At 53.2% G+C, this 16,777-nt stretch overlaps 4 protein-coding genes across 4 annotated transcripts; 3 read left to right on the top strand and 1 right to left on the bottom strand.

Annotated features, from left to right (window-relative positions):
• Window positions 1–1,296: 1,296 nt before the first annotated feature.
• Window positions 1,297–7,062, top strand: J4E84_000301 (uncharacterized protein; the record flags this gene model as incomplete). Its single annotated transcript, XM_049382943.1, has 5 exons — window positions 1,297–1,396; window positions 1,448–1,572; window positions 1,633–1,782; window positions 1,833–5,726; window positions 5,773–7,062. The coding sequence occupies 5 exons, from the start codon at window positions 1,297–1,299 to the stop codon at window positions 7,060–7,062; spliced, it is 5,559 nt and encodes a 1,852-aa protein (XP_049248461.1).
• Window positions 7,063–7,569: 507 nt separating this feature from the next.
• J4E84_000300 (uncharacterized protein) lies at window positions 7,570–8,450 on the bottom strand (the record flags this gene model as incomplete). The annotated part of the gene is made up of 2 exons (XM_049382942.1): window positions 7,570–8,054; window positions 8,111–8,450. 2 exons carry the CDS (start codon window positions 8,448–8,450, stop codon window positions 7,570–7,572), a joined length of 825 nt encoding a protein of 274 aa, XP_049248460.1.
• Window positions 8,451–8,653: 203 nt separating this feature from the next.
• Window positions 8,654–9,340, top strand: J4E84_000299 (uncharacterized protein; the record flags this gene model as incomplete). The annotated part of the gene is made up of 1 exon (XM_049382941.1): window positions 8,654–9,340. The coding sequence occupies one exon, from the start codon at window positions 8,654–8,656 to the stop codon at window positions 9,338–9,340; it is 687 nt and encodes a 228-aa protein (XP_049248459.1).
• A 2,649-nt stretch (window positions 9,341–11,989) lies between these two features.
• J4E84_000298 (uncharacterized protein) lies at window positions 11,990–12,742 on the top strand (the record flags this gene model as incomplete). The annotated part of the gene is made up of 1 exon (XM_049382940.1): window positions 11,990–12,742. One exon carries the CDS (start codon window positions 11,990–11,992, stop codon window positions 12,740–12,742), a length of 753 nt encoding a protein of 250 aa, XP_049248458.1.
• Window positions 12,743–16,777: the final 4,035 nt, after the last annotated feature.

The raw sequence follows: 16,777 nt of genomic DNA, 5'->3' as shown, positions 1-16,777 counted from the left end.
ATTGACGATCGGGTTCGCAATCGCTATATTCATGCCCTCATGATAGTAGATTCCATTTCACATGCATCCTCGCATGTCTAGTTCAGCTCGTTAAACTCCCTATCTTCAGTCCGTGGTGAGCCAGACGAAGCAGGCCAACGGAATGTAACTGCGGGGTGTGCAGTTACAATTGCATGTGAACGGAGCTAACAATTTCCTGCATGCAATGGTATGTCTGTCACATGGAGTCTCCCAGGACCATCGACAGAAACCACTTCAAGGAATTAGGCCTCGAACTGGCACCCTTCTCCTACATGGACCATGTATGAGTACTGGTCCTGATACGCGGCCCAGCATCCGCCTGGTCAACAGCTGCTTCGCCTGAGTGATTGCTACCTCGCTGGCTCCTTGTATCTTTAGATATGCCTCGACGACCTGTTCGCTCCTTCCTTGGATGGCCGTGCTAGGGCGTGATAGCTGTTGCGCATGATAGGTATGTGTATATTCGGACAACCGACGCCTGCAAAGCGGCAGTCTGTTGTCGTCGTGGAGAACGAGGTTGTAGGTTTGTTATTCATCTGCATGACTTCAGGTCAAGTGCCTGACGGTCTGAACCGCCCATGACCTGGCCACGGCTCAGAAGGTACATCAGGCGCGTTGATGAATTCCCAAAATCCGTATATGAGGCATAGGAAGACAAAAACGACCAAAGCCTGCCCAAACCATTCTGGTAGTGCGCGATGGGTGGATTCGACTTCGCTGCTCGCTATCGAGGAATCATCGGTATACGGTCGGAACGTGCCATAACCCGGGGGTGCACCCGTTAGGCCAACGGCGTCGTCGTAGGAAGGTGGAGGCTCATCATATGGGGGATGTTCGGGAGGCGGCACATGGATGGGTGGATCGTGGTGAGGGTGGTGGTGGTGATGGAGATCAGATGCGAACGTGTCGGCTGGTGGGGCAGATGGCGCATCATGTGAGGCCTGCCACAGTCAGTCATGATAGGCAGAACATGACAATCACGCATGGCTTACCGATCCTGCGTCGTGCATATTGCGCTGGCCCCGGCGGTATCTAGGGCAACTGTAGAGGCTTCATGGTGTTGCAGTCGGGCACTTGGGGTCGCGTGCGGCGCGCGTCATCACGCCGGAGCGAGCATGTGAAACGGGCCGTCAGTGCTCCGTGTCGGAATGCCATGTCTCGTAAACGTAGGCAACAAATGAAGCGCCCACCACCACCACCTGGGCACCACCAAGAGCAGCATGTCCAGCGCGCTGTCATTGATACCCGGACACATTATTCTCTGCCAGGCACAGCATGTCCGCTGATCCCACTGCTAACCCGCAGGTCTTCTCCCCAACGGCTTCTGGCCGCTCCAGTCCCGTACCACGGTCCGCGCGCACTGCTGTACAAGAGCGTATGTTGTCGCATTGTGCATGCAATCCCAGGTTACTGACTCGGAGAACAGCACTGTATAAAAAAGATAAAAACTTCCGTCGCTATGCCGCCGGAGTCGAACGCGCCCTCGCCCTCTGGGACACTGCACAGCAGGAATGGGCCGACTACATATCTTTCCTGGGCCGGCTGCTGAAGGTCAATCCCGCCATGCTACTGCGACTATGAGACAATGCGCTTATACAAGTTACCCTCCAGGCCCTGCAAGCGCACCCCCCAGAGATACCCGTCATACCACATAGCGATACTGTCGCACTGCGATTAGCGCAGTGCTTGAATCCAACATTGCCCTCGGGCGTTCACCAGAAAGCCCTCGACGTCTATGACTACATCTTCTCCACCATCGGTGTATGCCCGTCTCCCCCAAGTCAGCTTATGCCAAGCTGATCCATGTCCAGAAAGATGCCCTCGCTCGTGACCTCAACCTCTACTTCCCCGGCCTCGCCTCTGTGCTTTCCTTCGCCTCGCTCTCGGTCCGCCCACTCTACCTCTCCGTCTTCGAGAAGCATATACTAAAGCTCGACGGAGCTGCACTTCGCCCGGCCTTGAAGGCCATCATACTGTCAATCCTGCCTGGTCTGGAAGATGAGACAAGCGAGGATTTTGAGCGCATGGTCTCGGCAACAGAGAAGTTGCGGAGCGCAGTGCAGGACAACTCAGACGACATAGTCGAGGCCAAGACTGCGGGTGCTTCATCTCACTTTTGGCAGTGCTTCTTCCTAGCGACCATCACCAACCCATCCAGGAGGCAAGGTGCACTTGCTTTCCTCGTACGACGATTGCCTAAATTCGGACGGCCAGAGAGGCGCAGCTCTCCTCCAGATGTCTCCAGACCTTCTGACGCGCTGTCGGGCGAGGCCGAGGCAGCTACATCCCCCGAGCCAGGTCTCCTCATTCGCTGCTTTGAATCAGGCCTGTCGGACCCTCAGATACTCATCCAGCGAGGATTTCTCGATCTTTTGGTCAGTCATCTGCCTCTCGACTCACCCGTCTTGCAGGAGCGCGTTGGAAAGGGGGATTTGGAGCGACTAGTAGCTGCAGCCGCAGGCGTTGTGTCGCGAAGAGACATGAGCTTGAATCGCCGGCTCTGGGCATGGTTCCTAGGTCCAGAGCCCACTGCGTCTGAAGTAAACGACAGCACCACATCCCCAACAGCAGACAGACACAACGTGTCTGCAGATCCGTCGGCACATCAAGCTGCTTTCTTTTCGCGGTACGGTCTTGAAGCGCTTACCAACAGCGTCCTCAAGATGATCAACCGTCGTAGCACATTACCTTCCGAGCGAGCACGTCCTTTCAGAGTCTGTCTATCTCTCATGGACCGTTGGGAAGTAGGTGGTTTGATTGTACCCGAGATATTCCTGCCAGCGTTACAGAGCGTATATGCGTACAGCGAAACTGCATCCAAGGAACAAGTCGACGAAGTCATGAGAAGTGCGAGTGCATTCTTCGATGGCGTCGATAGCGGCCTCATCTGGGGCAAGCTCATTCATCTCATAACGTCTTCCCTGCAGACGGATGATGACGAAGCACTACAAAAGATGAAGCTGGCCAAGTTTGTTCTGGCCCGATTCAATCTCAAAGAGGAAGACATGCTATTGCATCACATGCCTCTAATGGTACTATCGACACTTGTTGCTTTGAATGAGTCCTCTGGCAAGACCGACAGCTCATCAAAAGACGCACAAGTTGTGAGCCTTGCCCTCGAGATCACAGACTCGCTTGTTCAGATAGTCCCAGATCGGTCATTTCAACGTGATCAAGCAACGGAGCAGCAGCTATTGGCAACTCTCAAAACACCGCGAGCCACAGTGTCCAGGAAGATACGTGCATTCTATGAAGAATCTCAAGGAAGCTTGGATGCAGCTGACCCGCCTTTCGATCCGCCACTGCTTGGTCAGATTGCGCTTCGTGAGGCCTCTTGCATGTTCACCGCATCTATGCAGTCAAACGGTTCCGGTATCACTGCCGAGATGCCTTCCAAAATTCTATCCAATTTGGTCTTCAAAACACAGTGTCTTAAGGCCGTTGAAGACATTGACCTAGTCACTATGCTTGCAAATGTCCTTCAGACATCGGACAAGACCGACACAGATCCTTCATTTCCGCACCTGGGCGCTGTAACAGCCGTCTTACTCGCACTCCAGACCGCACTCCCATCAAGACCTCACATCGCCTCAAGCCAATTACCTGAGCTCATCCACCCCTTGGTTCGATACTTCTGGCGGTACCTTTCGCCAACATCACCCAAATACCATGTCGAAACAGCGCGTTCCTTGTTACAATTACATGCCATTGCACCTGCCAGTCGGATGGTCGAAAGTGCCATCGCTTCGATCATCGTAGAGCAGACCGGCCAAGATTCCGTTTCGAGGAGCTCATCAGATTGTGCCCGACGTTTTGCGACACTGTGGACGCACGTTATGCACGAACTGAATCTGCAGTCAGAAAAGCGTGTTAACATTACTCGCCGACCAAGTGGTAACATTCTACAAGCCTCGTCAACAGCAAGCGACTTCCACTCTGTCTTGACAAGGCCGCTGCTCTTGCTCCTTGACACTCTCGCAGAAGAAGGGTCGGAAACCTCTACGTTCTTGCAAAATTGGCTACCAGATACGCCAAGCTTGAACAGAGTCTTTGAGATCCTTGCAATTCACATCCAATCACTCAACTGTTTGGCAGCTTTAAGCAATTTGGCACCTAATACGACATCCCAGGGACCACCAGCACGTTCCAGAAGAGACGACACAAAGGAATGCCTGTACTACCTCAGGCATGTCTTTAATGTCATCAAGCGGCCATCACATTTCACGTGGGTAACTCTTGCTGAGGTCACTCTGTCCTGGCCAGAACCCTCCTCACCGCGTATCTCCATCCAGGAGTGGCTCACACGTACATGTTTGACGACACTGTCGCTTCAAATCGGCTCATCAGATACAGTTATAGGGCCTCACATACATGAGCTACACCGGTTGTCGGTCTCTATGATATCGCAAATCTATCGAAGTCCATTTGCTGCACCACTTCGAGAGTTGGAACTTGAAGTACCTCTAATGGCAAGGTTAAGATCAGCGAGTCCGCCTTTGCAGAGTCTCTTATTAAGTGCAGAGTTAGCGGCACTGAAACTCCGCCTTACTCGTCCACCAGAACCAACAGCAGAGCCAAAATCTTCGAATCATCCTGCCAATCGGTCGCGCCTTTCACTAGCGATCAACAGAGACTCGGAAGATCAGACACCTGCGCCGATTCCTCCACCTCCACAATTTGTTGAGTGCTTGAAGTTCGGATTCTCCTCCTCTGCCAGTCGCCTAGTCCTTGACGACTGGATTCAGTTCCTTGTTGAAGTCCTACCAATGTTTCCTGATACGATATTCCAAAACCTCCTGCCACTTGTAGAGTGTCTTTGCAAGCAGATCAATCTTACGTTCGAGCAGCTCAAGGTTACGTTCGCAAAGACACAACCCGCACCTACTGTCTCTCCCGAGTCGACTCTGATCTCGCTCATGAACGGATTAGAGCAGATCTTGGCCAAGGCGCACGAGCGTTTGACTACGCAGGAGACGAAAGTGTCTGCCAACAAGTCTCCAGAACAACCCCAGGGTTTCTTCAGCAATGTCGTATCTGGGCTGATTTCCTCTGATGCGAACCAGGCTCGCACTCCGACCGCAAATAGTAGACTCACGGTTTTGCTTTGCTTCCAAGACACTGTTCGCATATGCTTCGCGATATGGTCTTGGGGTGGCTATGGGAATATGCTCGAACTACAAGATCACACGTCAGCGTCATCATTCGCTTACACCTCTTTACGCATGCGCAATCGGGCCCGCCGCACGTTGGAGCATCTCTTCGCTGCGGAAGCTTTGGAGTGTTTGGAGACGTTAGTAGTTCTATGGGCGCATGCGGAAGTTGACGATGTGCGAGGAGCAGCAATTACAGGGCTTCTAAATGTCCTTAATGGCTCGAAGCCAAAGCATACCATCCCAGCGATATTCAACGCTGTATACAGCCGGACGGATCCTGGGGCGTTGGACACTAACCGACTATCAACGTTGACATCTGATCTTACTGACGCTGAACTGGTCGCCTTCCTCGTCGAGTATACGAACTCTCTGGAAGATGACGCCATGGACGAAATCTGGCAGGACTGTACTTTGTTCCTGCGAGATGTGCTCGCAAATCCTCTTCCTCATCGACAGATATTGCCTACATTGCTGGAGTTTACCGCCGTCATAGGGCAGAAGGTTGATAATACCAACTTTGGGGAGCAACGGAAGATGAGAAGGGAGCTTGCTGTGAGTGGCAATGCTTGTTCAACTGAATTGTACTAACTATGAACAGGATATCTTTGCCAGGATCTTGACTGCCATTTTCACAACACGTTCGATGGGCTATCTGCAAGACACGAACCAAGCGGTAAACGAAAAGCCGGCTGCTGTGACAAATGGCAATCGCGCACAGAAGCGAGCAACCGATGTCGTTTCCATTCTGACTACCATCGTACCGAAACTATCGATCATCCTCGTCGAGAATGACCGTGTTGCGAAGGTCGTCTCAGACATATCAGCATCCGTCATCGGACCAACCTTCCGCGCCAAAGCATTCCCTGAAAACGTATCGAGAAATACGTTGGATCTACTCCAAGGCCTGACCAAGATCTCGCCAGGCAACAAACTTCTCAAGAAAGACATCTTTGATGCTTTCAATGACCCCAAATTCTTCAACACACCGCTTCAACTGTTAAGAGAAGCTTGGCTGCCTATACTTGCGCAATGGACGCAATCAGACAAGGAGCGACTGCCTGAGCTACTTGCACGACTGTCTGCGCCAACAACGGCTGGCATCATGTTTGGAGTTGGTGCAACATCTGCGCGGCAGGAAGCCGACCGTAAAACCCAGCTTACTTTACGTCGCATTGCCCTCCTCATCCTTGCGAGTCCCGAAGATGCTTTCACACCAAACATACCACAAGTTCTGGAGAAGGTCGTCGAATTGCTCACCGCCACGCCAGCGTCGTCTCCGTCTTCAGTCACCCGCACAGACGTCATCGTACTACTGCGTGCCATCATCTTGAAGACGTCGCCCGTCCACCTGGCGTCGCTTTGGCCCGTCGTCAATGGCGAGTTAACATCCGGTCTCTCTGCACTCCTACCAGACGCTCCAAACAAGGAGCACTACAACAACGCCGGCATCATTCAGACGTGCAAGCTGTTAGACGAACTCGTCGTACTAGACCCTGACGACTTCCAGCTCATGGAGTGGCTCTTCATCTCCGACACCATCGACGCAGTATACAAGCCGGATACCCCACCAACACTCATGTCTCTTACCGATGAGATCAACGAGGTCCTCACAAGGTCCTCGATAGCACCTCCGGCTCCTGTAACTGCACTGAATGGATCGGATACGGATGAGCCCAGGAGGACGTTATTCTTAGACCCACTTATCGAGGCTCTTGAAAAGGAAGAAGGTGCTGCGGTGTTGGAGATGACCAGGGGAGAGCTGGTGAATCGGTTGGTGAGGCCGTTCTTGGGCAATCTGGCAATGAACGCATTTGAGGCTAGGTATGGGGGTGGAGAAGCGGACTGGCAGGGTATTTGGGAGAGTGTGGTCAGAGACGCGGGGGCTTGAGCTCGATCAAGCTTGCTTTGCTTTCATGGCATGTAGTAGTGTCGTATATTATACAGCTGAAACCATCATGCATTTCATGACCCAAGATGCTCGAACGGTTACACTTCAAAGTCCTCGGTCTACCCAAGTGTCCTGATATCCTTTTGTAGGAGTGGGACAGATATTACGTATATCTGTGTTGTGAGGCTTTGAGAGCTGCTGTAACGTCGACAAGCTTTTAGGCAACGGAGTCGCAACAAACATGCGTCTCTTGGTGTGCAGGTGGTGGCCTTCTCACCCAACCTTCGGGTTTACTTCGTGCAGTATGGCCAGATACAAGACAGCCAGATGGTTGCAGGCATCAAGCTCGACATTGAAGCGCGACCATGGGCGACACCAGCATACTATTCCTTCTGCGCCTTGGTCTCCGGTATAAGTTGGGCCAGCCAGCTAACCAGCCAATCTCGTGGGCAAGGGTACGCGGCGCAGTCAGGCAGAAGTCCGAACTTCCGTGAGTCGAATTCGAGTTCACTCTGAGTCGTCCTCCTCTTCCTCTTGCATAATAGCTTCGCACTGCTCCCTAAGCTCCTGCACGCCAGCAACGCCCTTCCATTTATCCAATATCCTGCTAACCTCTTCCCACTCCTTCTCCGCCTTCTCGTCTTGATCCTGGTCTACCATATCCTGCAGCCGCCGTGGTGTATCCAGAACCCATCTCACAGTATCCTGCTGTCTCCGCTTCTTGTCTACGTCTGACTTATCTTTGTCGTCCTGCTCGACCCGTATGCTTATGCCCAGTCCCTGTTCTTTGGACTGGTGGCTGTCCTGTAACGAGGATGATAAGGATGCGGCTGTCTCGGCGATGTGGGAGATGGCAGGGCCGAGGGTGTGGGTTGTGGGGGCGAGGGGGTCCATGTTTCCGCGCATGCGTCGGATGGTGCTTGTTGCGGAGAGGAGTTTGGAGTAGTTGTCGTAGACGAGAGACTTGCGGTCGCTGTCTAGATTCCTGATCTCTGTTTCAATGTAAGCACTCCAGATATTCGCTTATATGCGTCGAGTGACTGCTTACGAGACACCAAATCTGCTTCGACCTTCAATACGCCTTTCAGTCCCTCTTTGGCAAGTAATGCCTCTACAAAGGCTTCTGCGTTGAAATCCGCAGCATCGAGCTCTGTGAGCGTCTCGTCTTCTTCCGGCCCCAACTGTGTTCTCGAAGATTCTTCGGATATTCTAGCATCTGGCGTGGCGTCGCGGGGCGCGTTCTTGAGGCCGTAGAATTCACGAAGGGCAGCGCGGTTTCGGCGTGCGGCTGGGGGTGGGCGATGCGATGAGCTGCTGTCGATTGAGGTACGAGTCAAGGAGGGGCTGCGGACCGAGGAACTGGCGCGTGGGGAGGCTATCGTCGACATGCCGTGGTACTGTTTGCTATTCTGTTGTCTGCTATGTTGTGAGGTTTAGTGGTTGGATTGCTGGAGCTTGAGCTCCATGTGAAGGGCCGAGGCCACCGTTGGGGAAAGAGCGCCCCACGTCATTCTACGCGTCGCGTCTCCCACATCGCGCCGTCTTATTCGCGAACAAGCAAAACCGCGCATCCTCAAGAAGGGTGCAAGTGATGACCGACATGGCAGCTAATCTCGCAGCCGAGCTAACACAGCACCTACATGCCCGCCATCTCTACCCTACCGCCGCCTGGCTGCAGGGCTTCCTCTCCACAACCCGGCCCAACACGCCGTTGCCCGCCGTCAAGCAGACAGCCCACTTCCGCCTACTAGCTACCGACATAACCGCGTCGCTCAGCCAGCCTGCAGGCTCCGTATTTCCCGACGATGTGCTAAAGGGTACTACAAAATCCCGCATCGTCCCTGGTCCAGTCGTCTGCCAGGTGCTCGACGTCGAAGATATAGGCCACTCGCGCTGGTCGCAGGTCGAATCTATCGAAGCGCAGGAGCGGGGCGAGATGACAAAAGGAAGGGAGATTGTGCGCGTTGTAGAGCAGGAGGATGAGGGCACTGCTGAAGCTGCGGCTCCTGTGCTGAGCAAAGGGCCATTCAAGCTGCTACTGCAAGATGCCAAAGGCCTCAAGATCTACGCCATGGAGCTAAGAGGCATAGATGGGCTCAATACCAACATGGCCATGGGCGTCAAACTCCTCCTGAAGAACTTTGACGTGAGGAGAGGCGTCGTCATGCTTGAGCCCGGCAATGTGCAAGTGCTAGGTGGAAAATTGGAGGCACTAGACAAGGCTTGGAAAGAGGGAAGAAAGGAAAGGCTCATGGCATCTGCCAGGGTGACGGGATAGGCTGAGGGTGCTGGTGTTGTATGTGCTGAACCACTACATAATTTTAACAAAGTATCTATGGGTTGTCGTTTTCCATCTCTTCTTAGATAGAGGCCTGCCGTATGGCAGCGAACGATCAAAACCGAGGCACTTTGTTATGTATCCTTCATGCTCTAATGAAAATAACACCAATTGCTACGTATCTGTTTAGAAGTAGTCTTGTTGATATCAAAGCGTTGGTCTCGATCTTACTAAGCGCTGTCATGCACTGCTCATGCGAATGTCGCGTCATAGAGAGATGTTGAGAAAGACGCGAACATCGGTCATCAGTAGTGGCGGCATCGCTGCTTACTGATGCATGAAGCTACTCGGCTATTTGCTTAAAATCATGACGGAAATATGAGAAGATATCATGCAAAGCTAGACATGATGTTCCCGGAATTGGCTCGGACTTGGGAGGCAGGCGCTGATACATGCGAGCCAGCGCGGTCGTCGTTTAGTGAGTGCTTTTCCGAAGTCTTGCGGACCGGAATTCTGCTAGGGGAGAGGATGGTGAAGTCGATATTCCCGCAAGTGTAATGGTATATGCCGCAATTGAGTCTAAATGAATATGCCTCATTCGAAGGTATACCCAAAGCGGTAACGTTGTAGCGAAGACCCGCGTCGACGTTAAGCTAAACATTGTGGAGGACAAAGCGTGGCTGAGCAAGCTTTGGTCTGCGTGAGGCGTACACGTTTGCAACGCGTTGCGAAGTGAGCTACTTACGCGGGGTTATAGTGATCGTAGACGTGTGGTGGCTGAGGCTGTTGGAAGCGCACGCTGGGGTTAGTACGTAGTCGACTCATACTCTCTCAGTCGACGCGGAGTCGCATTGCAGCATTGCGTTGCTATGGCACCGCAGCATGCATATATGCCACCGCCAGATTCGCGGCGTTGGCGGTCTCCTGATCAGCCTCGTACAGCTTCAGCGGTGAAGTCGACCCGACGGAAACGTGTCGAACCGAGTCGTACCTTGATTGGGCCCATGTAAACCGGACGACTCAAGGGCAGCAAAGGGCTGTGCGTATGTAGATGAAGGTAGACGGTAAACGCAATTCGGTATGCGTAGCGACGGCTGATAGCGCCACGAGATGCACTTTCCTCTTTCGGGATCGTTCGTCCTGGAAGCACGCCCTCACCGGAGCCGGAGTAGTGGAAAAGGGCGGAGCGGAGACGGATGCTATGAACGCACTGTTCACCGTTTTTTGTTTGTGCCTGACAATAAACGCACAGATGCCATAAACTCAATACCTTGGACAGTCGGGCTGTATGAGCGCAAAAGTAATCAAACTGTTCAGCCATCAGGCATGACGACGGTGCAAAGTTGCTGGTCGCAGATTGACTGCCTCGGAGCACGCAATAGCGACGCTCCAGAGAAGCGCATGATCGTGTCATCAAATTATACTGGTTCATGCAGGGTCGTTAGCGGGTTTGTCAGAGAGTATTTTTCAGCATCTCTGACAAAGCCAGCTTGATCTACCAATGGCGCAATTGATGCCCAGGGTGATTGGTACCCTGGGTCATTTCACGATGGTTTGCTTGGGCGCGGGGGTCAGACTGAGCGACAGGTCCGCGTGGCCCGCCCAGTCAGACATCCACGGGTCGCTTGTGACGACGCGGACGAAAGCTGTGAGGGAGCGAAAAGCCGATGTGCTAGGCAGCCGGAAAACCAAGGTCCCAAGGCGTCGGCCGAAGCGACGACTCTATACGACGGTACGAAGGGTGCCGGACGTCAGCCTGTGGCTGAACTGCTGTCGTGAGCCAAACCAACCTCGCGCAATGGAGGGATTGGTGACCCCTTAGGCGAGACGGTGGACACGTTTGACAGGCACAGATTCAGGGCTGACCGCTCTGCCTGTACAGAGGTCCGTGGCTTAGCCCTGACGACAGCGCATCCTGGAACCGCAGGCAGCCAGGCAGCGCAGCTTCGCCCAAGCACCCTCTAGCTCGAACAACGCACCGCGAGGATATTAGCAGGGGAAACGCGAAAAGCGAAGAGCCCAAAAAGAAAAAACCCTGACGGCGCGATGTGGGCGGACGATGAGTGATGCAATGCATCGTGGGTTAGTAAACGCCGACAAGAGCGAGACCCCGATTACCCAGCGCCGTGGCATGTGAGCATGGGCAGACTGTATATCCGCGCAACGTCCGGCGTCCGCTTCGTAACGCCCGTATGTGCATGCGGGCGAAAGTCTCTACGACCGACCGGGCTGTATCGTAAGCCGCGCTAGCACCCCTGCAGTCGTGCCCAGGTGTGAATCATAGTGTGTTAGCTCACCGCATCCGTCCTTGCTCGGCCAAGAGCGGTGGAAACATGCCAATAATTCCGAGCACCCGTTATCCATCCTCCATGCGCCAGCGAAACATAAGAAACACGCCTGTCCTCGCTTCAGATTCCATCATCATCAGCTCACACACCAGTCCACCACTCCTCGGCGAATTACAACATCACTCGACAATCAGAGTCGATCAACATTACATCACACATCTCGGAATCTAACTACGCTCGGATCACCTTCCCTCCATTGGCTGCTGCTTTAAGGTTTGTACCCTCGTTCTCGACAGTCATAAAACCAACCTGACTCACAATTTTTAGGCTCTCATATACTACTGCCTTATACACACCAAACATGCCTTCTTCATCACACCTCCGCATTCAAACTTCCTTCGAGCCCTTTACGGCTGAGACTACCCGCTCCCACTTCATCTCATCACCACCGCAAAAGAAGCAGAAGATGTCTCTCACCCAAACCTACTACATCGCTGCCTCTGCCCGCTCCAAGCTCGGCAAGGAGGCATGCAGGGCCGACCACAACCTCCGCCTTCTCGTTGGCCACGCAAACCTCCTCGACAGCCTTATGGTCGAACTCCAAGATGCCGAACGCCAGCAAGAGCAATGGTTCAACCAGACCATGGCCAAGGCCTCCAAGACTGAAGAGTCCCGACACATCCAATGGGCCGACAGCATCGCTGAGGAGGAAGAGGACGACGACTCGGAATCAGACTCCGAGTCCGAGAACGAGGACGACTTCGACATGATCGCACTCCCTCGCCGCATCGCTCAATCACCGGTTCAGATCAGCACAATGGAGGTGGACGAGGATGAGGACGACGAGGAGGAGTTCTACGACGACATGGAGGACGACTCAGAACTGGCTCTTACCCGGGTACCATCGCAATTACAATCACCACCCGAGCTCACCTACGAGGAAGAGTCCGACGACGAGTCTCCACCCACATCGCCCCCGCAAGCGTCCTTCAACTTCACCGAGAAGGAAGCCATGCTCACAACAACTTTCTACGACGCCAAACCACAATCAGAAAACATCGAAGACCATCCGCTATTCATGGACACCACCGCTCCGCTCATCTCAAGTTATTAGGCCAGCACACCACCATGTTCCGACCTTTTGATTTTTGATCCAGCGTTTTCAGCGAGCGAGTCCTTTACAGCATAGCGTAGCATTTTCGAGCATTATATCCTCTGTTTTCTTTTATTGGCATATACCGCAGGGCGGTCGGGATCTTCACGCAGGATCTCACGAACAACTCTACTCAGAAATTATTGGATGGATACGGGATAGGAGGATTTGGGATATTGGTCTCGAGCGGTTCGACGTCTCCCGAAGGCAGTGGTCGAGACTCCCGCCATAGCTAGAAATTTCAATGATGATCATTACACCCACAAAAACAATCTCCACGCTTTTCTCAGGTGATGCGCTGCTATCGCTACAGGCTGCATGCTAATCGAACCTTAGCAGGTCACAGGTACACTCCCCATGCATGACTGATGAACTGTCAACAGCACACGACACAGCAACAGACCCCACGCATTACAGTTTCCTGTCAACATGCCCAGTCACACATTTGGTGCTGGGAAATTCCTAGGGTTGACCGACTTTTGGCCAGTGCGTCAGACCCTGGCCCCTCGCATGCATCCCGCATAGGGCGGGCACTTCGCATCGCGGACGCGGCTGCTTTTCGCCGAGCGCGCCTTGCATGGCTGAGCGATCTGTCGTCGCAACGCTTGCCTGGTGAAAGTGCACTTCCGGTCAATCACCTTCGTGTCCCCGCATACACAGAGCAGGCGTTGCGAGCTTGATTGCGTACACCGATCGCACCGCCCCACGCACCGCCGAGTGACCATCTGCGTCTGCCTGGGAAGATCTGGTGTGTATGCAAGGCATGCAGCCGCAAGCAGCCGGGTCAACTCGGCGTTTGGTTCTGCCCACGTCCGAAAAGTGTGCGCAGGCAGACAGGCTGCTCGGGGTTTGAATGTATCCGATCGGACACAACAGGAGCTCGCGTACGACGGTCACGTTTGGTTCCGCTCGGGCGAAACGCGGACACATGAGCCAGACTCGAGCGGATCAGCTGGAAGCAGATTATCCGTTGCACGCAGATATGCATCCTCTATTCGCACTCGCATCTTGACGCACTTGACAGCTGTAGGATGAGCGGTCTATGGCAATCTGTTGCGAAACCCACTCGTCGAGGGCTTCTGGACCGCAAAAGCTTTGATCTGAGCAAGGTCTCCCGTCTCCACACTGTCAGAAGTTGAAGACGGAAGTTACAGCGTCGATCTCTCCTTTTCCCCACGCTCCACTGCTGTCGCGGCGATACCGGCACTGACCCTCCACGATGCTCGTCTCGAAACGCTACCATGGCACGAGAGATGATCAAATCTCATATCAGACTCGGTACCAAACATCGAGTCAAAACATGTCCATGCCCGCAATCTCGAGGTTTCAACATCTCGTTTCGACATGGCGGTGGACGAAACGATTCATACAGCTAATCTTCTCATAGCCATCGTCGATTTTGCTTTTACTAGAGACGGACTGCCTCAGTCACACCCGCTAGCTGATGCTGCGCTGTGGTTCGCGAGGCCTAGTGAAACAGGTACGAATCTAGCTTGCGCGTAGCCCGCTCTACGCAATCCGCTTGAATGAAGCGAAACCCTGTTTCCAAGTTACGGAGGTTTCTTGCGATAACGTGTCATCTCGAACATTGCTGAGCTGGCATGCCAACTCAACTCCTTGGATGTTTCTGGGCCGCGTCGTGCCTAGCAACGCCTCACGTCCCAAACATGCTGCCCTGTTCCTGAACGTTCTCCCATCCAGGGAAGTCGGGGCTCAAACAGGGAAATGGGGCGCGCCTTAGGCAGCCACGATCTGACGATCTGATCATCCACGCCAACATCGTCCGCGGTTACGCCGTGGTGGCTGCGCAACCAAGTAACACAATACTGTCACTGAAACCTACCTTGGTAGCTATCATCAACAGTGTCGCTGATGTCATGCGCACGACCTGGACCCCATACAACTTGGACCCTATGCTGTGTGCATCTCACTCAGCACGATATGCTGGTCATCGTTTGACAATGGTGACAGAACGGTGAGTGAGTGAGGCTTTAGATGATCGTCAATAGTTCACCAATAAGAGTGAACCATGCTGCGATGTTGATCATCCGGGGCGGAGCGGACGTATGTAGAAAGCCGGCGATAAGATAAGATAGATTGAGCCACATCATCAGCCACGTGCATGATTTCGCGAGCGGTAGTCACCTCCGTATTTCCCCCTCTCCCACGAGTTGCGATAACCGTTGCTCTTCTTCCGAGGTTGCTTGCATCATCAATCCCAAATCGAGTTCTGGACTCATCCGCTTCGATAAGCTGGTTCACATGATGACGCTGTCAACGGTCAGGGCGGAACCAGGGTCTATGACATAGTCATGTCAAGCCGGACTCCTCGGACGCGCTCTCCTCGCGCGCCGGGGAGCGGAATCTTATCTTTCCATCTCGACGGATCGACGGCCTTACCGGATACAGTACACAGCATGCCGATCATCCTCGTCACGACAGCAACGGCTTCCGCGCGTTGCCAAGCACTCCGTCGTACTTCGTATCTTTGTCCCAGATTGCAAACGCAAACCTCTCTCACACAATTTCGAGATTTCGAAACAGAGTCTTCAACGGCCAAGTTGCCCGTCGGCTAACGCTTCCCTTCTCAGCGCACGCAACGTATCCAGAAGCGGACGTACGTCCGGATCCGCTCGAGAACCTCGCGCCGACCCGCACCGAGGCAGCACATGTTGTGCAGGAAGCTTCTAGCAGCTAGCACGGAACAAAAGAGCCCTGGAGTCGTTTGGGCAAACTCAACGGCCACAGGAAGAAAATTTGACGGAAAGAAATGCCATGGCAGATGGTGACTACCATCCAGGTACATCCCAGCTCCCGAGGTCAACGCGTTCCCCTCATACCAGCACGTGTTCTGTGAGTTTGCCCATGGAGAATTTTCTGCCTAGTATGCCCGGTACACCAGCACCAGTGGACAAGGAAATTCTTACACAAATCTACGAAGATCCACGAAGGAAAAGTTTTTTTTCGTGTGTGCGAGTACCAAAATCTGCACTTAGCGTACTGTGTAGGTGTCACGCCATGGTCGGGGCTAACACCTCGGGAGGCTGGTACCTGGATGTATGTCTCGTCCGAGCCTCGGTTGGTGTACACCGCATCATCGTGACATTTCTGCGTTGGTGTTGAGGCGCGTGCATGCCGTGGTGTGGGTCGGTCTGCGGTAGCATGTGCCGCGGCAATGTAAAGGAAGGTAGGTAGTACGCGCACAATACGCTTGGGGAAATTTGGATACGCAGCCTGGTTTCCCGTTGCTGCTGTAAAGCGGCGCGGGATTCAGGGTCTTGCAGAAGTTTCTTCTAGCAGCTTATTCATACTTTCGTATTCTTCTCGAATGGTCGGTAGTATGGTGTGGTACGCTTCGGCTTTACCGACATGAAGCCACTGTGGCGCCTTGATCAGGATGAGGCGTTGTTGAGGTCAAGCTCAACTGGTCTTCACGGCAAACACCGTTTTCAGGGCACTATTTCGAGCTGAAGAGCAAAGATTAGCATTGCCTGCTTGGAGAATAGTCTTCCAAGCTGCTTTTGAGCCCATTTCTAGCGGAACCGAATGTTTCAGGAAGTTATGAACCAACGCTGCCAATTTGATCACTATATCTTGTTCATCTGGCATAAAGTTGAAGACTGTGTCTCTTTACGAATACCTCTCTTTCTGACACATGCTGCGTTCACCGGTCTGCTAATAGATCATGCGCATACTGTACGATGCCTATATATATATACTCTTATAAAGGCTAGCAGTGGCTCATGAACAGTCTGATTCAGGTAATCTGGAAATCGGTATGCAGTGAAGACGAAGTCTTGGGCAAGACCAACGTTGTCACTTGCACATCGGGCCTTCTCACCACACCTGTGCACCTACCGGATAGAATAACGATGGTAGGATTTGATGCTACTGTACAATGATTTCGTGACAGCACACATATTCGAAATTGTATTCTCGAGATATTGGTCAGACGATGGGCTTGCACTTTTAGTATGCTAATTTACAGCGACGTAC

This window comes from Alternaria hordeiaustralica (genome assembly GCF_023758085.1).
Source record: "Alternaria hordeiaustralica strain BMP 2776 chromosome Unknown scaffold_1, whole genome shotgun sequence".
Taxonomy (NCBI): Eukaryota; Fungi; Ascomycota; class Dothideomycetes; order Pleosporales; family Pleosporaceae; genus Alternaria; species Alternaria hordeiaustralica.
The sequence above is the reverse complement of the archived record's forward strand: the minus strand, read 5'-3'. Positions and strand labels throughout refer to the sequence as shown.